The 25,048-nt window shown below is 43.9% G+C and overlaps 1 protein-coding gene across 1 annotated transcript in view; it reads right to left on the reverse strand.

The window, feature by feature from the left end:
• Window positions 1–4,049: 4,049 nt before the first annotated feature.
• Window positions 4,050–25,048, reverse strand: part of atg4a (autophagy related 4A, cysteine peptidase) — a 62,840-nt gene continuing 41,841 nt past the window's right edge. Inside the window, exons 11-13 of the mRNA XM_055644122.1 lie at window positions 13,377–13,433; window positions 7,591–7,702; window positions 4,050–4,838 (exon numbers count right to left, since the gene is read on the reverse strand). Of these exons, the coding sequence (XP_055500097.1) occupies window positions 4,774–4,838; window positions 7,591–7,702; window positions 13,377–13,433 (234 nt within the window). The 3' untranslated portion in view covers window positions 4,050–4,773. The remainder of the gene's footprint in view (window positions 4,839–7,590; window positions 7,703–13,376; window positions 13,434–25,048) is intronic.

Below are 25,048 nucleotides of genomic sequence, written 5' to 3' on the forward strand. Positions count from 1 at the left end.
GTTAAGGGGCTGAACAGGCTAGATGCAGGAAGATTATTCCCGATGTTGGGGAAGTCCAGAACAAGGGGTCACAGTTTAAGGATAAGGGGGAAGTATTTTAGGACCGAGATGAGAAACATTTTTTGCACACAGAGAGTGGTGAATCTGTGAATTCTCTGCCACAAAAGGTAGTTGAGGCCAGTTCATTGACTATATTTAAGAGGGAGTTAGATGTGGCCCTTGTGGCTAAAGGGATCAGGGGGTATGGAGAGAAGGCAGGTACAGGATACTGAGCTGGATGATCAGCCATGATCATATTGAATGGCGGTGCAAGCTCGAAGGGCCGAATGGCCTACTCCTGCACCTAGTTTCTATGTTTTTCCGGCAAAGGCTGGATCCTGGAGTTTTTAAAACGTATCCACTGTTTCAAATTGACCTTTTGGCTCCCCATTGATTATGCAACATGTTTCACTGCTTCCAATGAAATGCAGCAGAAGGTTAACATTGTAGTCATTGTTCTCCTTGCAATTATACTGAGGACCTTCCTTATCACATTTGTCTTTGTAGCCACCTCAGTTCAGGAGCCAGCTCGCTGCTGCCAAGGGACAACTGAATTAGCAATAGTTGGGATTTAGAAAACTGTCCGCTGTCATTTCAAGGCAGCCTGGGCCTATTTGATGTTAGAATGGAAGATCACTCTTTCTCCACATTGAAAAGTTAAAATCTACCCAACTCTTAAAAATCCTTCAATAGTATAGTTATTAAAAAATATATGAAATATTAACTAGTGACAGAGCACTCTATGATATTAATAGTTAATAGTTAAAACCTTACAGTAGTGATGAATGGAAGGCAGCCACCAACTATGTTTAAATTATGAATAGTTGCTGAATGAGGAAGTGAAACCATGTGTGACTGGGCTTATGTGCCTATTTTCAATTTCCTGTCACTCACATGGGCAATTGCTTCCTTCCTAAGCCTAATGTGAAAGATAAAAGAAAGTGAAAGTTCTCGATTTCCAATGCTCTGGAACGATATCACAATCAAGCTTTGCATTGTCCGGTGGGCCTCCTTTCCAGCCATTTAAATTACTTGAGTAAATATCCGAAATAGAAATTTATCATTTTGATTCTGATTTAGAACAATGATCAGAAGACTTAGGAGCAGAAGTGGATCATTCAGTTCATCGAGTTTACTCAACCATTCGAACATGGCTGATTCCCATAACTTTTGATATCCTAAAACCTATCAATCAATCTCTGCTTTAAAAATACCCAATGTCTTGGCCTCCACAGCCACCTGTGTCATTGAATTCCACAAATTGAACACCTCTGGCTAAAGAAATTCCTCCTCATCTCCATTCTAAAGGCATATTTTTTTATTCTGAGGCTGTGCCCTCTGGTCCTATACTGTCTCATTACTAGAAACATCCTCTTCACGTCCACTCTATCTAGGCATTTCATTATTGGGTAGTTTTCAATGAGATCCCCCCCCCTCATCTTTCTAAACTCCAGCGAGTACAAGCCCAAAGCCCCCAAGTGCTCTGCATACATTAACCCAATCAATCCTGGGATCATTCTCGGCAACATCCTCTGGACCCTCTCCGACGCCAACACATCCCTCCTCAGATATCAGGCCCAAACTGCTCACAAGATTCCAAATGTGGTCCTGGCAGTGTGCAAGACTGGCACATAATAGGTAAAGGAGAGGTGAGGAGTGGATTGATGGATAGAATCAAGATGGCAGAGAGGGGTGGGGATAGCAACAAAAACTGGGACATGATCGCTGGAGGTGACTAGGGGCTGAGGATAATGAAATCTGATGGAAGGTGGAGTATGGGACCATAGAAGGGATGTGGGGTAGGCAGATAGGAAGGGGGGGGAGGGTGAGAAAGAAAGAGGCCCAATGGGAGGTAGACAAAATTGCTGGAGAAACTCAGCATCTATGGAGCGAAGGAAATAGGCAACGTTTCGGGCCGAAACCCTTCTTCAGACTTCAGGCCCAATGTGAGGAGTGCGTGGGTGATGGGCAAACAGTGTGGGTAAGAAGCGCGAGAAGGGACATGGTATTTTGTCAAAGAAGGATATATGTGGGAGGATCGGGGTGGAATGGGACCATGGCAGAGAGAACACAGGGGCTCTGAAAATTACAACCATAAATCTAGAAACCACTATGGATTTCTCATTCCTTAAATAATATTTTGTTTGTTGCAGCCCGTTTGTGCAATGAATGTGCTGGAATTATTCAGAAGTTCAGGCATAATGGGGAAAGAGTAAATGTTTCAAACCTGACTTCATCAGAACAAGTGTCCTGCACAGTGGCACGGCGGGAGAGTTGCGGGTACCATCCCGACTGCGGGTACTGTCTGTACACAGTTTGCACAGTCTCGCATGGGTTTTCTCTGGGTGCTCCTTTCCCGTCCCACTTTCCAAAGACAATCAAATTTGTATGTTGATTGGCCTCTGTAACTTGTCCCAGGAGTGTAGGATAGAACTCGTGTATGGCTGATTGTTGGTCTGCACGGACTCGGTGGGCTGTAGGGTCTGTTTCCATGCTGTATCTCCAAATTAAAAAAACTAAAGGAAAAATTACAAATCAATCAGGTTTCCAGTTGCAGAGAAAGAGAGGGATGAAGGGCATTGAAGAGGTCTGTGATAGAAAGGCGACAAGGAGGGAGAGAGAGAGAGACAGGGAGAAAGAAAGAAGAGAGAGATGGAGAGAGAGAGGGGGACAGGGAGAGAGACAGTGAGAGAGACAGACGAGACACGGAGAGAGACACGGAGAGAGACAGAGAGACAGGGAGAGAGGCAGGGAGGGAGACAGGGAGAGAGACAGGGAGAGAGAGAGAGACAGACAGACAGACAGAGAGAGAGAGAGTGGGAGAGACAGAGGGAGGCAGACAGACAGACAGAGACAGAGACAAAATAATATCAGGTATGTGATGGCACCACATAGGGGATACTTTTTAATATTGCTTAGTGCTTATAATTCATATTCAAGACAAAGAATGAAAGTAGAGGTAAAGCTGTTTGAAGATATATGTTCCAAGTAAAATGCCCTGCTGACTTGCACTTTATCAATCAAATCTACAGGGAATGATAGTTGACAAGTATAAATGAACAAAGTGGTAAAAGGTAGGAAAAAAAGACACGTGGTCAAAAGATTTGTCAGAAAGGAGCAGGATGGATTTGACTTTATTATCTCAGCATTTTGACCATATTCTCAAAGAGATATATTCAGTGAGATTTCAAGCTCGATTTTTATTAAAAATTGCTAATATTATATATATTATTCTCTGACATTTTCCCAGTAAAGGTTGACTGAGAATTTAAGAATATTTAAGAAGCTGCTAACCTTTGAGATTGAGATTGTAATGCGTAGTGTTTTAAACCCAGCATTACCCACTCATGTTTGTGTACTCTAGATTAGTTGCGTGTCCACCTTCCTAAGGTACAGTCGGACAGGCAACACTAACACGAGAGAAATATGGTGTTCCTATCTAATATTTTCAAAAGCTAAATGGGGAATATCTTTTTGTTGAGAAAATCACTATTTTCAAGCTGAAATCCAGCTCCCAGATGTCTTATACATGCATCAGTGGTATCTTATATGCCTTTTTGTACTGTACGGTGCTTATCTGGTCTTTGTTACATTTCAAAGTTTCACAATAATGAAACAAACTTTTTGGGAGATCAAAAATACCATTCAGGAATATTGCATCAATATGCATTATCCTAAAATCTGTATTCAATATTTTAGGACTACCAAACAAATGAACAATAATGGAACATACAAAATAATGGACAGGATGCTATAAATTTCCTAGTTTCTATGTTTCTAAATACATTGTAAATGCAGGTAGACACAAAATGCTGGAGTAATTCAGCGGGGCAGGCAGCATCTCTTCAGAGAAGGAATGGGTGACGTTTTGGGTCGAGACCCTTCTTCAGACTCAAGGAAGGTCTCGTCCCAAAACGTCACGCATTCCTTCTATCCAGAGATGCTTGCCGTCCCGCTGAGTTACTCCACCATTTTGTGTCGACCTTTGATTAAAACCAACATCTGCAGTTCTGTCTTATACACATTTTAATGCAGAATCAGTACATACAGTATCTGACCAAGGATGGATTACACAATTTATACAGAATTAAACACAGTAATACTGAAAATTAATGAACAGAATTAATCTTTATAGATACCTCAACCTCCAAATTTAGAAAAAATCAAGAGTTGAAGAAGAATGCAGCATTAAAAAAAGATTCCTCAGTACAATACGAGGCATGCAGTCTAGCACTCAGCTGGTTGAAGGGGGAAATCCTCATCTATTGAAGAGTGTGATGATTTATGTGACAACTCTGTCACAAACACACCACAAGCACTGCTTTACACTATCATCTTTCTATATCAGAAGTCCTCTTCAACTGGAATCCAGGACACTTGTTCCTCAATGTCCTGCACCATGACATCAAATCCTTTCAAGAACATTTTCTAATTAACACTCGTTTCTATTAGATCCCTAAAACAGATGAGGATCCAATCTTTGGAAAACTGTCTTTCCTTGTTTCATTCAAAGGAAAGTGAAATACGCGAGGTTGGGAGATAAACAAGGCAAGCAAGTTGCTCAGAGACTGGGAATGATTTCATTATCTTCAATCGTGCTGCAAAGTTTGTTCTATCCTTATGAAATCAGGCACTTGTTAAAAGGCGGCTCAGCTGGTATAAACACTGGAGAGACTCAGTGGTTGTGACTCAGCAGCAGTGTTTGATGCATTAGAGGGAATCCAACCATATACTTTAGACATTCAGGATTTCAAATTCTTCCTCCGATTCAAACACCTTGTCAGCTGGTTCGATAAACTCTGGAGACATCAATGAACACAAAAACAAAAAATGTGATTTTAATACTATAAAAAACACAGTTTTTTTACCTCGTAATAAACTAAAGAGATAGATAGCTGAAAATTGAGATGTCAATTTGGAAAATGTTCAAAATTAGCGAATAAAGAAAAGCATTTTAATTCATTGTACTGAGCAAGATGAGTAAAGTCACAGGATAATTCATTAACAATTAAAAATGATGAGGGACATCGTGTACTCGAGGAAGGAACTTTAATTAGCTCAATGTACTTTCTCATTCCCGACTTTATGTTAGTATTTTTTTTATTCAGCAAAATAAGAAACAATTTTTCATGATCTTGTTGACAGAACTAAAATAACAAAAGGAACTTGCAACGGTTTAAGGAGTTTAGAACATACAATATAGAATGGTACAGCACAAGAACAAGCCTTTCAGCCCACAATGTCATAAGGAATAGGAGTAGAATTAGGCCATACAGCCCATCAAGTCTACTCCGCCTTCATTCATGACTAATCTATCTCTTCCTCCTAACCCCATTCTCCTGCCTTCTCCCCATAACCTTTGATACCCATACTAATCAAGAATCTATCTCTGCCTTAAATATATCCACTGACTTGGCCTCCACAGCCTTCGGTGGCAAAGAATTTCACAGATTCACCACCCTCTGACTAAAGAGATTTCTCCTCATCTCCTTCCGAAATAAATGTCCTTTAATTCTGAGGCTGTGACCTCTAGTCCTAGACTCTCCCACTAGTTGAAACATCCTCTCCACATCCACTCTATCCAAGCCTTTCACTATTCTGTATATTTCAATGAGGTCCCCCCTTCATTCTTCTAAATTCCAGCGAGTAGAGGCCCAGTGCCAACAAACGCTCATTGCTGGGATCATTCTTGTAAACCTCCTCTGGACCCTCTCCAGAGCCAGCACATCCTTTCTCAAATATGGTGCTTAAAATTGCTTGCAATATTCCAAATGTGGCCTTACCAGTGCCCTATGGAGCCTCAACATTACATCCCTGTCTTTGTGCACACACCCCCACCATCTAGCACACTCCAGATACTCACCTCGCTCTGTGTAAAGAAAAGTTGCCCATCTCCTTTATACTTTGCCCCTCTTACCGTAAAGCTATGCCCTCTAATATTTGATTTTTCCAACCACAGGGAAACGGGTTCTGATTGTATACCCTGTATATGCCTCACATAATTCAATATACTTCTATCTTGTCTCCCTGCAACATCCAGTGTTCCGAACACAATCCAAGTCGACCAACACTCTCTCCTGCAGCTAATATCCTAATGCATACATCATTCTGGTAAACCATTTCTGCACTCTTTCCAAAGCCTCCACATCTTTCCTGTAACAGGGCGACAAGAACTGCACGCAATATACCAAATGTGGCTTAACCAAAGTCCTATAAAGCTGCAACATGACACCCTGACTCTTATACTCAATGCCCTGACCTATGAAGGCTGGCATACCATATGTCTTCTTTACCACTGTATCTACTTCAGTTGCCACTTCCAGGGAGCTATAGATTTGGACCCCCCCTGTACATCAATGCTGTTGAGGGTCATGCCACTTATTGTATATTTTCCCTTCAGATTTCACCACCTGGCACCTGCTCCGAATAAACTCCATCAGCCACTTCTCCGCCCATTTCCGTAGCTGATCTAGATCCTGCTGTAGACCTTGAGAGCCTTCCTCACAGTCCACCTCAGCAGAGGTCCCAGTACAGAGCCCAGCAGACCTCCACAGGTCACAGATCTCCAGCTTCAGCTAGAATGGAGTTCCAGAGCCCCAGCACAGGGGGACAAATGCGACCCGCCAATGGGAAGTCCCGATGAGGTCTTGATCGGCCACTTTGTCCAGACTAGGTGCCACATTTTTGGGGGATCCTGGGAGGGAGGTGGGGGAATTTCCAAATGCCCTCTATGATTTTGTCCGGATTAAAGGAGGTGCCAGACCAGCAGTTGCCAGAAAATTGGCAGCGGACCCTTGTCAGCAACAAGAGAAAGAATGCAATGCACTTCCTTTGAAATAAGTCCTGGGAAGAATCCTAAACAGGCGTGGAATTATTTCTTCAGTGAAAAGAAGGGGCGTTGAGAAGAGAGAAGGAACTAACAGGAATTGGGCAAATGTCATACCAGGCATAATGCATGATAGGGTGCAGCTTTGGCACAGAATGTTGAAGAGTTGAAATGACAAATGGGATATTAAATTGAATTAATTAGGCAAGGTGTTGTCAAGCTGGAAAGGGTCCAGAGAAGATTTACAAAGATCTTGCCAGGATTAGAGATTCTGAGCTATAGGGAGAGGTTGAGTGGGCTGGGACACTATTCCTCGGAGAGCAGGGGGATGAGGGGTGATCTTATAGTGTACAAATTCATGAGAGAAATAGATTGGGTAGATGCACAGAGTCTGTCGCCCAGAGTAGGTGAATCGAGGACCAGAGGACATAGGTTCAAAGTGAAGGGGAAAAGATGTAATAGGAATCTGAGGGGTAACGTTTTAACACAAAGGGTGGTGGGTGTATGGAACAAGCTGCCAGAGGAGGTAGTTGAGGCAAGACTATCCCAATGTTTAAGATACATTTAGACAGGTGCATGGATGGGACAGGTTTGGAGGGATACGGGCCAAACGCGGGCAGGTGCGACTAGTGTAGCTGGGACATGTTGGCCTTTGTGGGCAAGTTGAAGGCCTGTTTCCACGCTGTATCACTCTATGACTCTAAGTGTCCCAGCACTGTCCTCACCTGCACCTGTGGTCTGTACATCAGGTTTAGTTGCAGGAATAAATGGTGGCCAATGAGCAGGATGCTTCTCGACCAGTTCAAACATCCGGAAATTTCGTGTCTTCAGGATTTCCTAACAATGTAATATTCACATAATTACGCCTAAATTAAACAAAGCATTTAATTTGTACTATAGATTAAATATAGAATAAATATATAATGCACAACCGCATCCCTGCACACCCATTTTGTCTCTAGGTTCTGGATCTGAAACAAATGAAGACTAAGAGAGGTAAAAGCCTTTTCTTGTTGTCGATGCTAACTTCCACCATCCGTAGCATCAAAACCCAGGCCTAGGCGAAGAGGAGTTCACAATACATGCAAACTGTCTGATGCAAAGCTAATCTCGAAAATGCCACTGTTAATGACTACAACAAATATTATACGAATCCCACTCAGAAAGAAGATCCTTCTGAAATGGCAGACCTCCTTTTACTAAAGGCAATTCCTTCTTGACTGAGCAAAGAACCAAAACATTATCTACAAGTGTATGTCATATTTCTGGAAGAGGTACAAAAAAAGGTCATGCTGCTTTTAATATAGAAGTTACTACTTTCTTTAAACAAAAATGCAAAATGAGCTTAGAAAATGAGGAATCTATAAGATACTGAGCTCGGGCAAACTGAAAATGGACTGCAGGAGTTGCAGCTGCTAATTCCCACCTTCTCAAGGCCAATAGGGATGTGGTGAATAAATGCCAGCCTTGCCAATGACAGCCACATGTGGAATAGTCAATAAATCAATTAATAAAGATAGACACAAAAAGGTGGAGTAACTCAGCAGGTCAGACAGCATTTCTGTACAAAAGGAATAGGTGACATTTCGGGTCGTGACCCTTCTTCAGACTGGAGTCTAAGGTCTCGACCCGAAACGTCACCTATTCCTTTCCTCCAGAGATGTTGTCTGACCCACTGAGTTACGACTGTCTGACCCACTGAGTTACCGGAAGAGAGAAGGTGGGTGACGATGAAGAAGGGAAGGAGGCTTGGAGTATAGGAGATCCCGGAGGTTGTACTTCTTGAAAACAGGTTCACCCGCTTGGAAGTTTTCGGGACAGGAGACACTGTCATTATGAGCGGGGGGACAGGTCTGCCAGTCAAAACGTGGCACTGAGGCAAAGAGACAGAGACAGACGTCAGGCAGAGCTGTGGTAGTCGGGGACCCCATAGTGAGAGGTACAGACAGGGGTTCCTGCGGCAACAGACGGGATTCAAGGATTCAGGGTCCAGGACGTCACGGACCGATTGCAGGGCATTCTCAATGGTGAAGGTGAGTAGCCGGAAGTGGTAGTGCATGTCGGCACAAATGACGTCAGGAAGAAGAGGAAAGAGATTCTGCAGCATGACTTTAGAGAGCTCGGAGGAAGGTTGCAAAGCAGGACCTCCAGGGTGGTTATCTCAAGTTTGCTTAAAGTTTCTCGTGCTGGTGAGGACCGGAACAATGAGATAGGGGATCTGAATGTGTGGCTGAAGAGCTGGTGCATGGGGCAGGGATTTAGATTTTTAGACCACTGGGATCTGTTTTGGGGTAAGGGTGAATTGTACAAAAGAGACGTGTTGCATCTTAACAGGTGGGGGACCAGCATTCTGGCAGGCAGGTTTGCCACTGCTACACGGGTTAAAATAAACAGTGGGGGGGGGGGGGGGGGAGGAGACAAATTGGAAATACAAACATGGAGTTAAAGGGAAAGAGAGTATAGCTCATGAAGGGATAGGCCAAGTGAAATACGAATCGATGTGAAAGGTGAGGTGAGTAATGGATTAAAAGTATTACACATGAATGCGCAAAGTACAAGGAGTAAAGTGGATGAGCTTGAGGCTCAGTTAGAGATTGGTAGATATGACATTGTGTGGCTTACAGAGACATGGCTGCAGGAGGATCGGGGTTGGGAACTGAATATTCAGGGTTATACGTTCTATAGAAAGGACAGGCACGTGGGCAGAGGAAGTGGGGTAGCTCTGTTGGTGAGGGATGGAATTCAGTCCCTTGTGAGGGGTGACATAGGGACTGACGATGCAGAGTCGCTGTGGATAGAATTGAGGAATTGTAAAGCTAAGAAGACACTAATGGTAGTTTTCTACAGGCCCCCAAACAGTAGCCTGGATATAGGGTGCAAGTTGTAGCAGGAGTTAAAGTTGGCATGTAACAAAGGTAATGCCACTGTGGTTATGGGAGATTTCAATATGCAGGTAGACTGGGAAAATCAAATTGGTTCTGGACACCAAAAAAGGGAGTTTGTAGAGTGCCTCCGTGATGGATTCATAGAGCTGCTTGTAATGGAGCCTACCAGAGAGAAGGCAATTCTGGATTTAGTGTTGTGTAATGAACCAGATTTGATAAGGGAACTCAAGGTCAAGGAACCACTTGGAGGTGGTGACCATAATATGATAAGTTTTAATTTTTAATTTGAGAGGGAGAAGGGTAAATTAGAAGTGTCTGTGTTGCCGTTGAACAAAGGGGACTATGAAGGCATGAGAGAGGAGCTGGCCAAGGTCAACTGGAAAAGGATCTTAGCAGTGATGACGGTGGAACAGCAATGGCAGGAATTTCTAGGCATAATCTGGAAATTGCAGTATAATTTCATTCCAAAGAGGAAGAAAGATTCTAAGGGGAGTAAGAGGCAACCGTGGCTGTCAGGGAAGTTAGGGATGGTATAATACTAAAAGAAAAGGTGTATAACATAGCAAAGAATAGCAGGAAGCCAGAGGATTGGGAAACTTTCAAAGAACAACCGAAGTTGCAAAAAGGGCAATATGGGGTGAAAAGATGGAGTACAAGGGTAAGCTGGCCAAGAATATAAAGAAGGATAGTAAAAGCTTATTTAGGTATGTTGAGAGAAAAATATTTGTAAAGACAAATGTGGGTCCCTTGTAGGCAGAAACAGGTGAAATTATTATGGGGAACAAGGAAATTGCAAAAGAGTTGAACAGGTACTTTGGTTCTGTCTTCACTAAGGAAAGCACAAACAATCTCCCAGATGTGCTAGAGAACAGAGGATCTAGGGAGACAGAGGAACTGAAAGAAATTTGCATTAGGCGAGAAATAGTATGGGTAGACTGATGGGACTGAAGGCTGATAAATCCCCAGGGCCTGATGGTCTGCATCCCAGGGTACTCAAGGTGGCTCGGGAAATCATGGATGCATTGGTGATCATTTTCCATAGTTTTATAGATTCAGGATCAGTTCGTGTGGATTGGAGAGTAGCTAATGTTATCCCATTTTACAAGAAAGGAGCGAGAGAGAAAACGGGGAATTGTGGACCAGATTGCCTGACATCGGTGGGGGAAGATGCTGGAGTCAATTATTAAGGAAGTAATAACGGCGCATTTGGATAGCAGTAAACGGATTGGTCAGCATGGATTTAGGAAGGGGAAATCTTGCTTGACTAAGTAAAATGGATGAAGGAGAGCCAGTGGATGTAGTGCATCTGGACTTTTAGAAAGCCTTTGATAAGGTCACACGCAAGAGATTAGTGGACAAAATTAGAGCACATGATATTACCTCCTCCACTCTAACACTGAACACCGGCGTGCCTCAGGGCTGTGTGCTCAGCCCTCTCCTCTACTCCCTCTTCACCCTAAGTATGGCTCCAATGCCATCATAAAATTTGCCAATGACACCACGGTGGTAGGACTGATCAGCGACAACAACAAATCAGCCTATAGGGAGGAGGTCCAGAACCTGGCAGCCTGGTGTGCCAATAATAACCTCGTCCTCAACTCTAAGACAAAATAAATAATTGTTGACTTCAGGAAGATTAGAGGGGGCAGACATACCCCCATCCACATAAACGAGACTGAGGTGGAGCGCGTCTCCAACTACAAATTCCTCGGGGTACACATCTCGGAGGATCTGTCCTGGTCCCTCAATACCACCAAATTGATCAAAAAGGCGCAGCAGCGCCTTTACTTTCTGAGGAGGCTCAAGAAAGCTCACCTGTCCCCCCCAGATCCTGACCAACTTTTACCGCTGTACCATCAAAAGCATCCTGACCACCTGCTTCACGGTATGGTACAGCAGCTGCACCGCAGCTGACAGGAAGGCACTACAACGGGTGGTGAAAACCGCTCAGCACCTCATCAGTGCCCCGCTCCCTGCCATGGATGCCCTCCACCACAAACGGTGTCTGAGACGGGCCGGGAAAATCATCAAGGACCCCTCTCACCCTAACCATGGACTGTTTGCCCTCCTCCCATCAGGGAGGCAGTACAGGAGACTCAGGTCTCGCACAAGCAGGCTGAGGAACAGCTTTTTCAACAACACCATTACACTGCTGAACTCGGAGTCCCAACGCTAGCCATCCTTAGACTCTCCCACTTGTATACAGTTATCTGCCTATGTATCAGTTTTAATTAATTCATCCACAATCCACACATTGCTAACCAGTATTTTTTTTTAAACTTTTATTGTATGCCAACTTTGTATTTTTATTTTTACTTCTACTATCTTGCACTATGACTATGACCAGACGCTAAACTGCATTTCGTTGTGCCTATACTTGTATTTGTGCAATGACAATAAAGTTGAATTGAATTGAATTGAGTATTGACATGGATAGAGAATTGGTTGGCAGACAGGAAACAAAGAGTAGGGTTAAACGGGTCACTGTCAGAATGGCAGGCAGTGGCGAGTAGAGTGCCGCAAGGCTCGGTGCTGGGGCCACAACTATTTACAATATACATTAATGATTTAGCTGATGGAATTAAAAGTAACACTATCAAATTTGCAGGTGACACAAAGCTGGGTGGTAGTGTGAACTGCGAAGAGGATGCTAGAAGGTTGTAGGGTGACTTGGACAGGTTGAGTGAGTGGGCATATGCGTGGCAGATGCCGTATAATGTAGATAAATGTGAGGTTATCCACTTTGGCGGCAAGAACAAGCAGGCAGATTATTATTTCAATGGTGTCATATTAGGAAAATGGGAAGTGCAACGAGACCTGTCCTTGTACAACAGTCACTGAAAATAAACATGCAAGTACAGCAGGCAGTGAAGAAAGCTCATGGCATGTTGGGCATCATAACGAGAGGATTTGAGTATAGGAGTAAAAATAGATCCTTCTGCTGTTGTGCAGGGCCCTGGTGAGACCACATCTGGAGTATTATGTGCAGTTTGGGTCTTCTAATTTGAGAAAGGACACCCTTGCTATTGTGGGAGTACAGCGTAGGCTCATGAGGTTAATTGCCAGGATGGGGGGGACTGTCATACGATGAAAGATTGGAAAGACTTGGCGTGTATTCGCTGGAATCTAAAAGGATGAAAGGAAATCTTATAGAAACAAATAAAATTACTGGACAAGCTAGATGCAGGAAAAATGTTCCCAATGTTGGGGGAGTCCAGAACCAGTGGCCACAGTCTAAGAATAAAGGGGAGGCCATTTAAAACTGAGATAAGAAAAAAAATGTCCATCCAGAGAGCTATGAATTTGTGGAATTCTCTGCCACATAAGGCAGTAGAGGCCAATTCACTGGATGAATTTAAAATAGAGTTAGATAGAGCTCCTGCGGCTAGCAGAATCAAGGGATGGGGGTGAAGGCAGGCACAGGTTACTGATTGTGCATGATCTGCCATGATCACGATGAATGGCAGTGCTGGCTCGAAGGGCCGAATGTCCTCCTCCAGCTGCTATTTTCTATGTTTCTACAGCTTTTATGTCTATCTTCGGTTTAAACCGGCATCTGCAGTTCCTTCCTACACAAATAATTTAATAAAACCAGAATTACTAAAAATAATTATTTTATTTCATACCTTCTGTACGAAATTACACCAGCTTTCAAAATCTCTTTCAGTGTTGCAATAAAAGCCCTGTAAAAAGAAGCAAATGTCAGAAACAGCAGGGACACCATAAGATACAAGTCTAGACAATTATACATACCAGGCATTTGAGGTTGAAACATATAACTGACATATTTTAAATCTTGTGCTCTGACAGCACTAGACTTAAAACATGTTAATTAAATGTTAGCAGACAAAATTGTGTCGATGAATATTCAGCCGTCATGCTGACATGTACAAGAAGCTGAAAACTGTGAACAAGCTCCTGCAATACAGGATGTGAAGAAAGATAAGACCAAGAAACCTCAAGCTGATCGCTGATGTCCTTGGCACTTGCTTCAGCATCAGTGGGGATCTGAGAGGAACCTATGCTGAAGAACTACAAGTCAACTTTCATTTCTATTTCTCCCTCACAGATCAAATCTACTGCATGTAATACATGTAGTTCAGAAACCTCTAAACCTGAAATACGGTACTTCCTCAGACCCAGCGAGACATGGCACACCAAGCCGTCATGGAGAATCATGGCACGAGTTCCAAGTACCTGCGTTAGTCTGCAAATAACAAGTCATGCAAGGGACAACTTAGTGACTCTCATCCTTTATGCAGAGGGGGGGAAATCAGTGAATTGCTTTGAAGTAGAACATTTTCTAAGATGGCATCACTAGAAATAGAAAATGAGAATTTACCACACCCTGGGCAAGATTCTATAAAACAGTGCTCAATCTGTCTTTGTTATAGGACCTGAAACAATAACAGCTGATGTAAAACAGAAACTTGTCCCATTTGATTCGAGAGAGTCTAGCAAGTTAATGGTCCATCAGGCAGGTTGTTCCTTGCAAGATATGTAGTGAGAAAAGGAAGCAATCCTTTCCACTGGACAAGGTGGAGCACTACATTTGTCCACATTTGGGGATATTCATCTTGATCATTACAAAATGGGTACTTATGTTGTTTCGACTGAGCTAATGGGGTGGTTCCTCTGGAATAGGATTTGTCATCCGTTTTGGATTAATAGAATTTACTTTTGTGACCTTCTGAGTAGCTCAGTGCAGTGAGAATTAAATATGAAAATGAATTTCTGCTCATGGCAGATTATATAGCTGAACAAATGATTCAGTCGCATGGCAAAGACGTGCGATTCAGGTAAGCCTTCCAGAAAATTTATACCCGAAAGTTAAAACAAAATGAGGCAAATTGTAACTATCTGAACACAAAGTTTTGCCCATTTAAATGTTTTTGTTCCGAGTCTGGTTCTTTTGGGAATACATGAAGAAAGGAGGAACCAAGATTTAAGTATTGCGTTTCCTCCAGAGACTAATTATTAGAATCATTGCGTGAATCATCCCACAGTGGTGATTTACACTTCTGAGCAGCTGGGGTGCAGTGACATTGGTAGAACATCAACAGTGTTATCATCAATACATCAATAGTTGTGACATATCTCTGGTCTTCATGACATCCCCCATGTTAACAGATGCAATAATTACCCTGGTGCAAATCTGCTACGATATCAAGCAAGAATTTCATTGTCCTATCTTGGACACATGACTTGACTTGAAGCGTACAAATGTCACCAAAACAAGAAACACAGTGAGGATTTTGATAAAGTAATTTGGGAAAAATGACTTCCACTGGTCAGCATGTTGATAATTAGAGTGCTTGTGTCTAAGATAACCATAAGAATGTTAACTGCGTATTAAAATATTTTTACTTAGAAGGTTGCTGGAATGCTTAATGATCCCCGGGGAATAATACAGAAACAAATCATTCTTTCTCCAAAGTTTATAAGGAATGGAGAGAATTGGTCTGAATACTTAGCTCTAATGGAGAAAGTGTCCATTCATGCTGGATCAAATGAGCTCCCTCCACATCACTAAATTATTTGTTTTGTTTACCTAGCACTGCAGTGCAATTCCTCTAATTCAATATATCCTGAAGTATAGGTCATGGTATCGAAAGCTACCACAGCTTATGTAGTACTCCAACCAATCTGTTACAAAGCAAAGGCTTATAGGGTGATTTCACGAAAGGTCACTGGATCATAGATCCTCACCCACGTGACCGCAAAATCCAACTGGGGTACAATTATCGCGTTTGCTCACTGCATTTCATCAAAACATCAATAACGCCTTAGTTTTGATGAAATGCAGTGAGCAAACGCGATAATTCCCGATATTTTCGATCTTTATATCTGCACGGCCAACAACTTCCGCTGTTATTTTCCCTTCAGCGTCTCTTGTCTTTACCTTCGTTTTTCTTTATCTCACCCCGACAGGCACAGTTATATTTACAGCTCAAAAACGGGCCGTTTTCGCGTTTTTTAACAGGTTTGAAAGTACGCGTTTTCAGCATCAATAACATGTACTGGAAGTGACGTTTGTACCCCAGTTGGATTTTGCGGTCACGTGGGTGAGGATCTATGATCCAGTGACCTTTCGTGAAATCACCCTATAGGGAAAAAAACAATTCCTTTTTGTCTATAGCCTGTAAAATTCCTGCCTGACAATATCTCTGGAACTCTGATTGATAGATTGTGACACATCTCTGGTCTTAATGAACGGCGTGTCCGCATTGGTTTTTCAGATCTTCCTATGCTGTTAGCGTTCTTTAAGATCACATGATTTACGTCATTGACATATGTTTGTTATGTCAATGTTTGGTGGATTATAATTTTGTCAGCAGATGGGGCTATTGCACTTTCTGAAATAAGCAGTGTGAATTTTTTTTAATTCTCAGGTCTGCAGCAGTGTTCAGCACCTCACAAAGAATCGTACTCATTTGTTCCCTTCCACTTTAATGTTACGATGTTGCCCTTCAATAGACAATAGACAACTGGTGCAGGAGTAGGCCATTCGGTCCTTCGAGCTAGCACTGTCACCCACAATCAATACTTCATTCAAAGTATATTTTAAATGCTGGAATGGACACCACCATGATTTTGAAGCCAGACCTCCCAGGGAAGTAGGAGTAGGCCACCAGGTCCCTCTATCCTTCCATGCCATTCAATATGATCCTGGTTAATCTATGCAGGCATCGACTCATCTTCTGTCCCAATAACCGTCAAGTCATCAATCTTTCATACATCTACCTATCTTCACCTTAAACAAAACTACCCACCAGGCCTCCACAGCGACCAGTTTGAAATTGTGGAATCTGGTGCATTCTTTTAACTTTATACTTCAAATTGGATTAGGTGTGAATAAGGATAGGCTGAACTACATTCCTAATTACATTCCACAGTAGAGCCAGGCTCTGATCAACAGGTGCAGCACATGAATGACCTTAGTATATTCATGTATGGAAATCAGATTATAATTCATGTTGTTATGCATATATATATATATATATAGAGAAACAAAAACATACAAATAAGGCAAGTCAGACTTCCATCACTGTTCTGCACAAATAAATCAATTAACCTTACCCTTTGACTATAGAAACAAGATGAAAATAATGCCACATATTCAACCGTATATGGTTCAATATGTATGAAATTAAGATATGGAAACAGGCCCTTCGGCCCACCAAGTCCACACCAACCAGCAATCTACCATACACCAGTTCTATCCTACACACCAGGGACAATTTACAGAAGCCAATTAACCTACAAACCTGCACTTCTTTCGGATGTGGGAGAAACGGGAATATCCAGAGAAAACCATGTGGTCATAAAGAGAATGTACAAATACTGTACAGACAGCACCCGTAGTCAGGATCAAATCTGGGTCTGTGGTGCTGTAAGGCAGCAACTCTACCGCTGTGCCATCGTGCCACCCCATTCAATTATTTTCTGTAATATTTATTATGGTGACGCATCAATAAAGATGAACACATGATTCTGATTTCTGCCTTTAGTTGGATAACACACACCTCCAGTCATTGTGTTTTATGGCTGGTTTTCAACCTCTTCAGTCTGAAGGTCTCGACCCAAAACATCACCTATTTTTTCTCTCCAGAGAAGCTGCCTGTCCTGCTGAGTTATTCCAGCTTTTAGTGTCTATCTTCAGTTTAAAACAGCATCTGCAGTTCCTTCTTACACTGTTTATTATGCGAAACAGGTCCTATTCTCAAAATATTATTCACCTCAACTAAGTGTTTTCTTCACCTCTGTTGCTGCAGAGAATAAAATCCCAGTTATCAAATCTTTCTTCAAAGTGAAACAAAAATTCCAGCCCTGCCAATATGTTCATAAATCGCCCCTGGATCCACTCCAGAGCAATTTCACCCTTTCTACAGTGTGTCATAATCTTACAGCATGGAAACAGGCACTTCATCCCAAACTTGTCCATGCAGATCAAGATGCCCCATCTAAACTAGTCCCATTTATCTGCATTTGGCCCATATCCCTTTAAACCTTGTGTGTGCCAGTGAGAGTGAGTGTTAGGCTGTGTGTGAGGGTGTGTATTAGGTTGTGTGTGAGAGTGTGCGTTAAGGCTGTGTGTTAGGTTGTGCCTGAGAAATGTGTGTCAGTGAAGCGGCGACAACACCCGGAGTGAGTGGAGACTTGGCGATATCCGGGGAGCATTTCCCTCTCTACCCCCCTCCCCGGGAATGCGGGGCCGGCCCAGGTGCTCTGTGTCCAGCTGGGATCCGGTGGAGGTGAGGGACAGTGACCCAGGGGGTCAGGCATCGGAGCGGAGCTATAGCCCGAGATTCATTCCCGCGGCTCCGGAGGCAGCACCAACGCCCCCACTCACCCGGTCCACTCCAGGCTCCGGGCCGGGGTTAAAACTCCATGCGGTGTGGACAGAGCCGCTGGGGGTGAGGGTGGGTTGTGAGCGGTGCCTCCGGGAGGGCGGTGGTGGGACCACCGTCGTGTCTCACCTATCACACCATCTGCACGAGAATGTGAATGCGGGTGAGGCAGCATCTATAGAGTGGTAGACAAAAATGGTGGAGAAATGCTTGAGTCTGAAGAAGGGTCAAACTCAGACATGGATGCTGCCTCACCCGCTGAGTTTCTCCAGCATTTTTGTTTACATTGCTCGTTCTTTACGGGGAACCCGCCGACAAAAAAACTATTCTCATTGGTGAGTGTGGAGGAGTGTGACTTTATTTATTTATATGTTTTTAAATATTTCTTTGAGCGTGAGAACTTCTGTCATCAGCATGAAAATTTCCGCAAATGCGTTAGTCTCACACTCAATGCATGAGAGATGGCAGCCCTGCCTCCACCAGCCTTGGGGCAGTGAATTCCAGAGGTTCCCTGTAAATACCTCACACAGATTGAAGCACAAGCATCTTTATTGTCTAGAAAGATCATCATCATATAAGCAGTACATCACACGTTCAGTCTACTGCAGCTGCTGGCAGACAGTAGGCGAATTCTTACACTATAATCATACATTTAGGCGGAGTTATAATTACTAAGCATTCTGACTTGCTAACCTGCAATAGTCAATCTACATTTCTTCTTGTAGAAATGAAAAAGCAACTAAGGCATTTTAAACCATAAGCCGAGTGAGTAATAATGGGGTTAAACAAAAACTAATGGGTGGCCTGCTAACCCGCCCGGTCCTCGTGCAGTAAAGGGCTGCCTCATCACCCTTTTTCTCCGAAACGATGGTGGCTGGGGTAGGTACAACCGCGGGTGACCCAATGGGTCTATGGGGGGAGATCGCCGCCGGGAAACCCCGGGGGGGCGCTGGTTACAACAGGGGACGCGGGAGCAGACCGACACGGGGAGTGGGCGGAGCCGGCCGTGGCCGGTGCTGAAACGGCTGCAACAGTTTAAACTGAATGGTTGAGTTCTTCATTAGTATGGAGAGTGACATTATTAATTCAGAAACAAGGGTCCTGATCTTAAAGAAAGGTAACTTTGAGGGTATGAGACGTGAATTGGCCAAGATAGACTAGCAATTGATTCTTAAAGGGTTGACGGTGGATATGCAACAGAAGGCATTTAAAGACTGCATGGATGAACTACAACAATTGTTCATCCCAGTTTGGCAAAAGAATAAATCAGGGAAGGTAGTGCATCTGTGGATAACAACGGAAATCAGGGATAGTATCAAAACAAAAGATGAAGCATACAAATTAGCCAGAAAAAGCAGCCTACCAGAGGACTGGGAGAAATTCCAGACTGAGAGTCCAGCAGAGGAGGACAAAGGGCTTAATTAGGAAAGGGAAAATAGATTATGAAAGAAAACTGGCTGGGAACATAAAAACTGACTGCAAAAGTTTTTATAGATATGTGAAGAGAAAAAAATTAGTTAAAACAAATGTAGGTCCCTTGCAGTCAGAAACAGGTGAATCATGGGGAACAAGAACTTGGCGGAGCAGTTGAATAACTACTTTGGTTCTGTCTTCACTCAGTAAGACATAAAGAATCTGTCGGAAATAGCATGGGACCGGGGGTCAAATGAGATGGGGGAACTGAGTGAAATCCAGGTTAGCCGGAAAGTGGTGTTAGGTAAATTGAATGGTTAAAGGCCGATAAATCCCCAGGGCCAGATAAGCTGCATCCCAGAGTACTTAAGGAAGTAGCCGCAGAAATAGTGGATGCATTAGTGATAATTTTTCAAAACTCTTTAGATTCTGGAGTAGTTCCTGAGGATTGGAGGGTAGCTAATGTAACCCCACTTTTTAAAAAGGGAGGGAGAGAGAAAATGGGGAATTACAGACCAGTTAGTCTAACATCGGTAGTGGGGAAACTGCTAGAATCAGTTATTAAAGATGGGATAGCAGCACATTTGTAAAGTGGTGAAATCATTGGACAAAGTCAGCATGGATTTATGAAACGTAAATCATGTCTGACGAATCATATAGAATTTTTTTAGGATGTAACTAGTAGAGTGGATAAGGGAGAACCAGTGGATGTGTTATATCTGGACTTTCAGAAGGCTTCGACAAGGTCCCACATAGAGATTAGTATACAAACTTAAAGCACATGGTATTGGGAGTTCAATATTGGTGTGGATAGAGAACTGGCCTGCAGACAGGAAGCAAAGAGTAGGAGTAAACGGGTCCTTTTCACAATGGCAGGCAGTGACTAGTGGGGTACCGCAAGGCTCAGTGCTGGGACCCCAGCTATTTACAATATATTAATGATTTGGACGAGGGAATTGAATGCAACATCTTCAAGTTTGCGGATGACACGAAGCTGGGGAGCAGTGTTAGCTGTGAGAAGGATGCTAGGAGGCTGCAAGGTGACTTGGAAAGGCTGGGTGAGTGGGCAAATGCATGGCAGATGCAGTATAATGTGGATAAATACGAGGTTATCCACTTTGGTGGCAAAAACAGGAAAGTTGACTATTATCTCAATGGTGGCCGATTAGGAAAAGGGGAGATGCAACGAGACCTGGGTGTCATGGTACACCAGTCATTAAAAGTAGGCATGCAGGTGCAGCAGGCAGTGAAGAAAGAGAATGGTATGTTAGCATTTATAGCAAAAGGATTTGAGTATAGGAGCAGGGAGGTTCTACTGCAGTTGTACAGGGTCTTGGTGAGACCACACCTGGAGTATTGCATACAGTTTTGGTCTCCTAATCTGAGGAAAGACATTCTTGCCATAGAGGGAGTACAGAGAAGGTTCACCAGACTGATTCCTGGGATGTCAAGACTTTCATATGAAGAAAGACTGGATAGACTCGGCTTGTACTTGCTAGAATTTAGAAATTTGAGGGGGGATCTTATAGAAACTTACAAAATTCTTAAGGGGTTGGACAGGCTAGATGCAGGAAGATTGTTCCCGATGTTGGGGAAGTCCAGAACAAGGGGTCACAGTTTAAGGATAAGGGGGAAATCTTTTAGGACCGATATGAGGAAACCATTTTTCGCACAGAATCTCTGGAATTCTCTGCCACAGAATGTAGTTGAGGCCAGTTCATTGGCTATATTTATGAGGGAGTTAGATGTGGCCCTTGTGGCTAAAGGGATCAGGGGGTATGGAGAGAAGGCAGGTACAGGATACTGAGTTGGATGATCAGCCATGATCATATTGAATGGCGGTGCAGGCTCGAAGGGCCAAATGGCCTACTCCTGCGCCTATTTTCTATGTTTCTATGTTTCTATGAAGCGGAGGGGCATCAGGACCCTGGGACGCCGGACGACGTTCCTTCACAGGAAGGAGATGTTGACGGTTGCGTCTGTAGAGGACACCATCGACTTCCACCAGGTAGGAGCGTGGTTCCTTAGAGGAGCCATGAATGTGTCCCAGTTTGGTATGTCCTCTATCTGTCTGTAGTCGCACCACTTGTCCCTGTACAAGTGGTTTGAGTGGCTTGCTGGTCTTTTCATAGAACCGTTTCTGCGTGTCTCGATTGAACTGCACATGCTTTTGTATTGTGGCTGGGGAGCGGACTTTAGGTTGTAGCTGTTGCTGAGAGACGGGCAGTGGTGGACAAGTCTGACAGGACATTAGCCGCTGGGCTGGTGAGACGAGAACATTGTGTCTTGCAATATTTCGTAGGTTTATCAAGTCCAGGTAGACGTCAGATTTATTTAGATAGCAGCGCTCCATAAGTTGCTTTGCGCTCTGAACAGCACGCTCGGCAAGTCCATTGGACTGTGAGTATTCGGGACTGCTGGTGACGCGTTGGAAGTTCCACCGTTTAGCAAAGGCCTTAAACTTTTGTCTGGTGAATTGAGTTCCATTGTCAGTCTGAAGATAAACGGGTACCCCATGCCCGGAAAAGTGAATTCTCAGCATTTGAATCACTGTTTCAGAAGTGATTGTTGGCAGGAAGTCAAGCTTGAACCAGTTAGAGTAGGGGTCCACCAGAACTAGGTAGTGTTTCCCGTGCCAATCGAAGGTGTCGGCAGCCAGTGATGACCATGGTAAAGAGGGAGCCGGCTGGTGTAAGAGGGGCTGCTTCTGCTGATGCGGTGACTGGCTGTTGCAGATCGCGCACGATTCTGTTTTTTCACGTATGTACTTGGGTCATCCCGGGCCAGTAGATCATACTCTGGGCTCGTTTTAGAGTGGCCTCAGTACCTGGGCGGCCTCCGTGGATCTCGTCATAGTACTCGCTCCGTAAAGAAAGGGGGATGACTGCCTTGTGACCTTTGACAATGATTCTGTCCTGTAGCACCAACTCGTCACGAACCAGGAAGTAGCGTTGTACTTCAAACGGGGTGCTTGACTGCTTGTTTGGCCACCCACCTCTAATGATGGAAATCAGCAGCTGTGAGGTTTTGTCTGCAGCTGTGTGTTCGGCAAGGTGGCGCAGGCAATTGGTGGGCACGAATGAGACCTTCAGGACTGAGAATTCGTCCTGGTCAAAAAGGTGGCGTTCGCTGGTAATGCACGGGGCTCTGGAGAGCGTATCTGCAATGTGCATGTCTTTACCTTTCTCGTAGGCGATGCAGAAGTGAAACTGTTGCAGCTGCATCATCATTCGCTGTAGTCGAGCAGGGACAGCATGGATAGGCTTGCTCAGGGTGGTGATCGGTTTTGCCAAAAATAAAGTATTTGAATTTAGAACAGGCAAACACAACGGCGAGCAGTTCCTTTTCGATCTGAGCATAGCATTGTTCAGTTTCTGTCAAGGTGCATGACGCGTAGGAGATAGGTATCACGTCGTCATCAAAGGCTGTTTGTAGGCAGGCTGTGCCTAATCCGTACTGGATGCATTGCAGGTGATGGTTACTGGCAAGATTGAAGTATGCCAGTGTAGGTGCGCTGGCTAGCTGGAGCTTTAAAGTCTCAAAGGCTCTTTGGTGTTGTGGGAACCAGGACCATACGTTGTCCTTGTGGGTCAGTTGTCAAAGAGGAGCAGAAAGTTCACTGAAGCTGGGAATTAATTTGCCCAGATAGTTAGACCATGCCGAGGAATCGTTGCAAACTGGTAACGTCGGTTGGGTTGTTGATGGCTGCGGTCTTTAACTGATCAGGTTTTAATCCGTTGCTGGTGAATACGTGACCGTCCTAGGTGACTTCTGGAACCTGCATTTCAAAGGGTTGAGTTTCACACTAATTTCTCTGGCACGGTTTAGTATTTTCTTCAAGTTGGCATCATGTTCGGCCATGTCGTGGCTGTATACTAAGATATCGTCAACAATGATGGCACATCTGCGAATAGTTGCTCCATTGCGCGTTGAAAGACTTCGCTGGCAGAGTTGATGCCAAATGGCATCCTTAAAAACCTGTAGCGGCCGAATGGTGTGGTAAAAGTTGTTTGATGCTCGGGCCAGTAGTATTTGCCAGAAAGAGCTTTTGGCATCAAGGACTGAGAACATCGTCCTCAGTAGTTCTCATCGGATAGTACTGTTGTTTAATTACTGTATTTAAATCTTTAGAATTGATGCAGATCTGTAACTTTTTCATGTCTTTCTTGGTGATTACAGCCATAGTGGAAACCCAGTCAGAAGGTTCGCTGACCTCAGCAATGACTCCGATAGAGATCATGCGTTTAAGTTTGGTGTGTATTCTCTCCCGCATGCTATGAGGGATGCGGTGAGGTGCGCAAACTATTGGGGTGACTGCATGACCTACAGTGATCTTGTATATCGTAGGCAGTTTGCCAAGTTTGTCGTCAAACAAGTCCTTGTAATTGGATAGCATCTGCTGTGTTGGTTCCTCTGTCAAACAGAGTTTGTGGACAGCACGCCTGAAATAAACCAGACCATGCGTTGATGCCAAGCAGGGTTTCTGAGTTTCGTTGGACAATGTAAAAAACCAGGTGCTTAGTCTGCTCATCGACAGTACATTTTAAGTCAGCTATACCCAACGGGTGAAGAATCACCCCATCCCCTCCCCCCCGTAAGCATGTAGGGTGGAGGAGTCTTTTTTCACGAGTTCAGTGGTTCTTATCTTATTGAACTCTTTGAGTGACATTACGTTTACTCTGGCACCAGTATCGTTTTGGCATTCAAAGCCTTGTTTATTATCATGGTCACAGCAGGATCCATCAGCTTGCCCGGGGAGCGCAGGCTTAGGGTAAGTACGGTAGAGTCGGTGTCTGTGTTATCGGAATCATTCCCGTGGGAAACATCGTCTTGTTCTTGGGAATCAGAATCAGACGGCTCTTGTTGAATCAGTTGCAGATTCGTCCTTGAAGCAGTGTTCCCACGTGATCGACAACATGTAGCAAAGTTTTGTGGATTTGCGACAACATTTCCCATGGGCTACGCAGAACTGGCGCCCCCTAGTGGAAATAGTTGCAATTTGTGCATCTCGTGGCAGGCATATTTGGATTTTTGCGGGACGCATTTAAAACTGCTGCGGAGAATAGCTAGCTATATTAACGTTATGTTGCTGGGGTCAAAATCAGCCAGTGGGGCCACGGTTTCCGTCATTCAACATTCATGAATGGCTCGCTCTAAAGTCAGTTCAACGTTCCGAAGAAGTTCAGCTCTTAGCTTGCGGTCGCTTATTCCTCCCACAATTTTATCACGCACGAGCTCATTAGTCAACTCACCAAAGCGGCACCATGTACTCATGTGTCGTAGATCGCTGATAAATCGTTCAACAGGCTCATCAGCCTGTTGCTGTCGGGCGAAAAATAATGTTCTCTCGATTATACGATTCGAGGGCAGATCACACAGTTCTCTAAACTTCCTTAGCAGAACTGTCGGACTGTCAATAGTCTCAGCTGGCACCAATAGCAGACCATTAGCGTCGAGGTGTGCTGGGGGGAATCAAAGGCATCCGCACGTGTCATTGTCGGGGTCGTTTCGGTGAACGATGCGGATATAGTGAG

Source organism: Leucoraja erinacea, chromosome 12 (genome assembly GCF_028641065.1).
Source record: "Leucoraja erinacea ecotype New England chromosome 12, Leri_hhj_1, whole genome shotgun sequence".
NCBI classification, from domain to species: Eukaryota; Metazoa; Chordata; class Chondrichthyes; order Rajiformes; family Rajidae; genus Leucoraja; species Leucoraja erinaceus.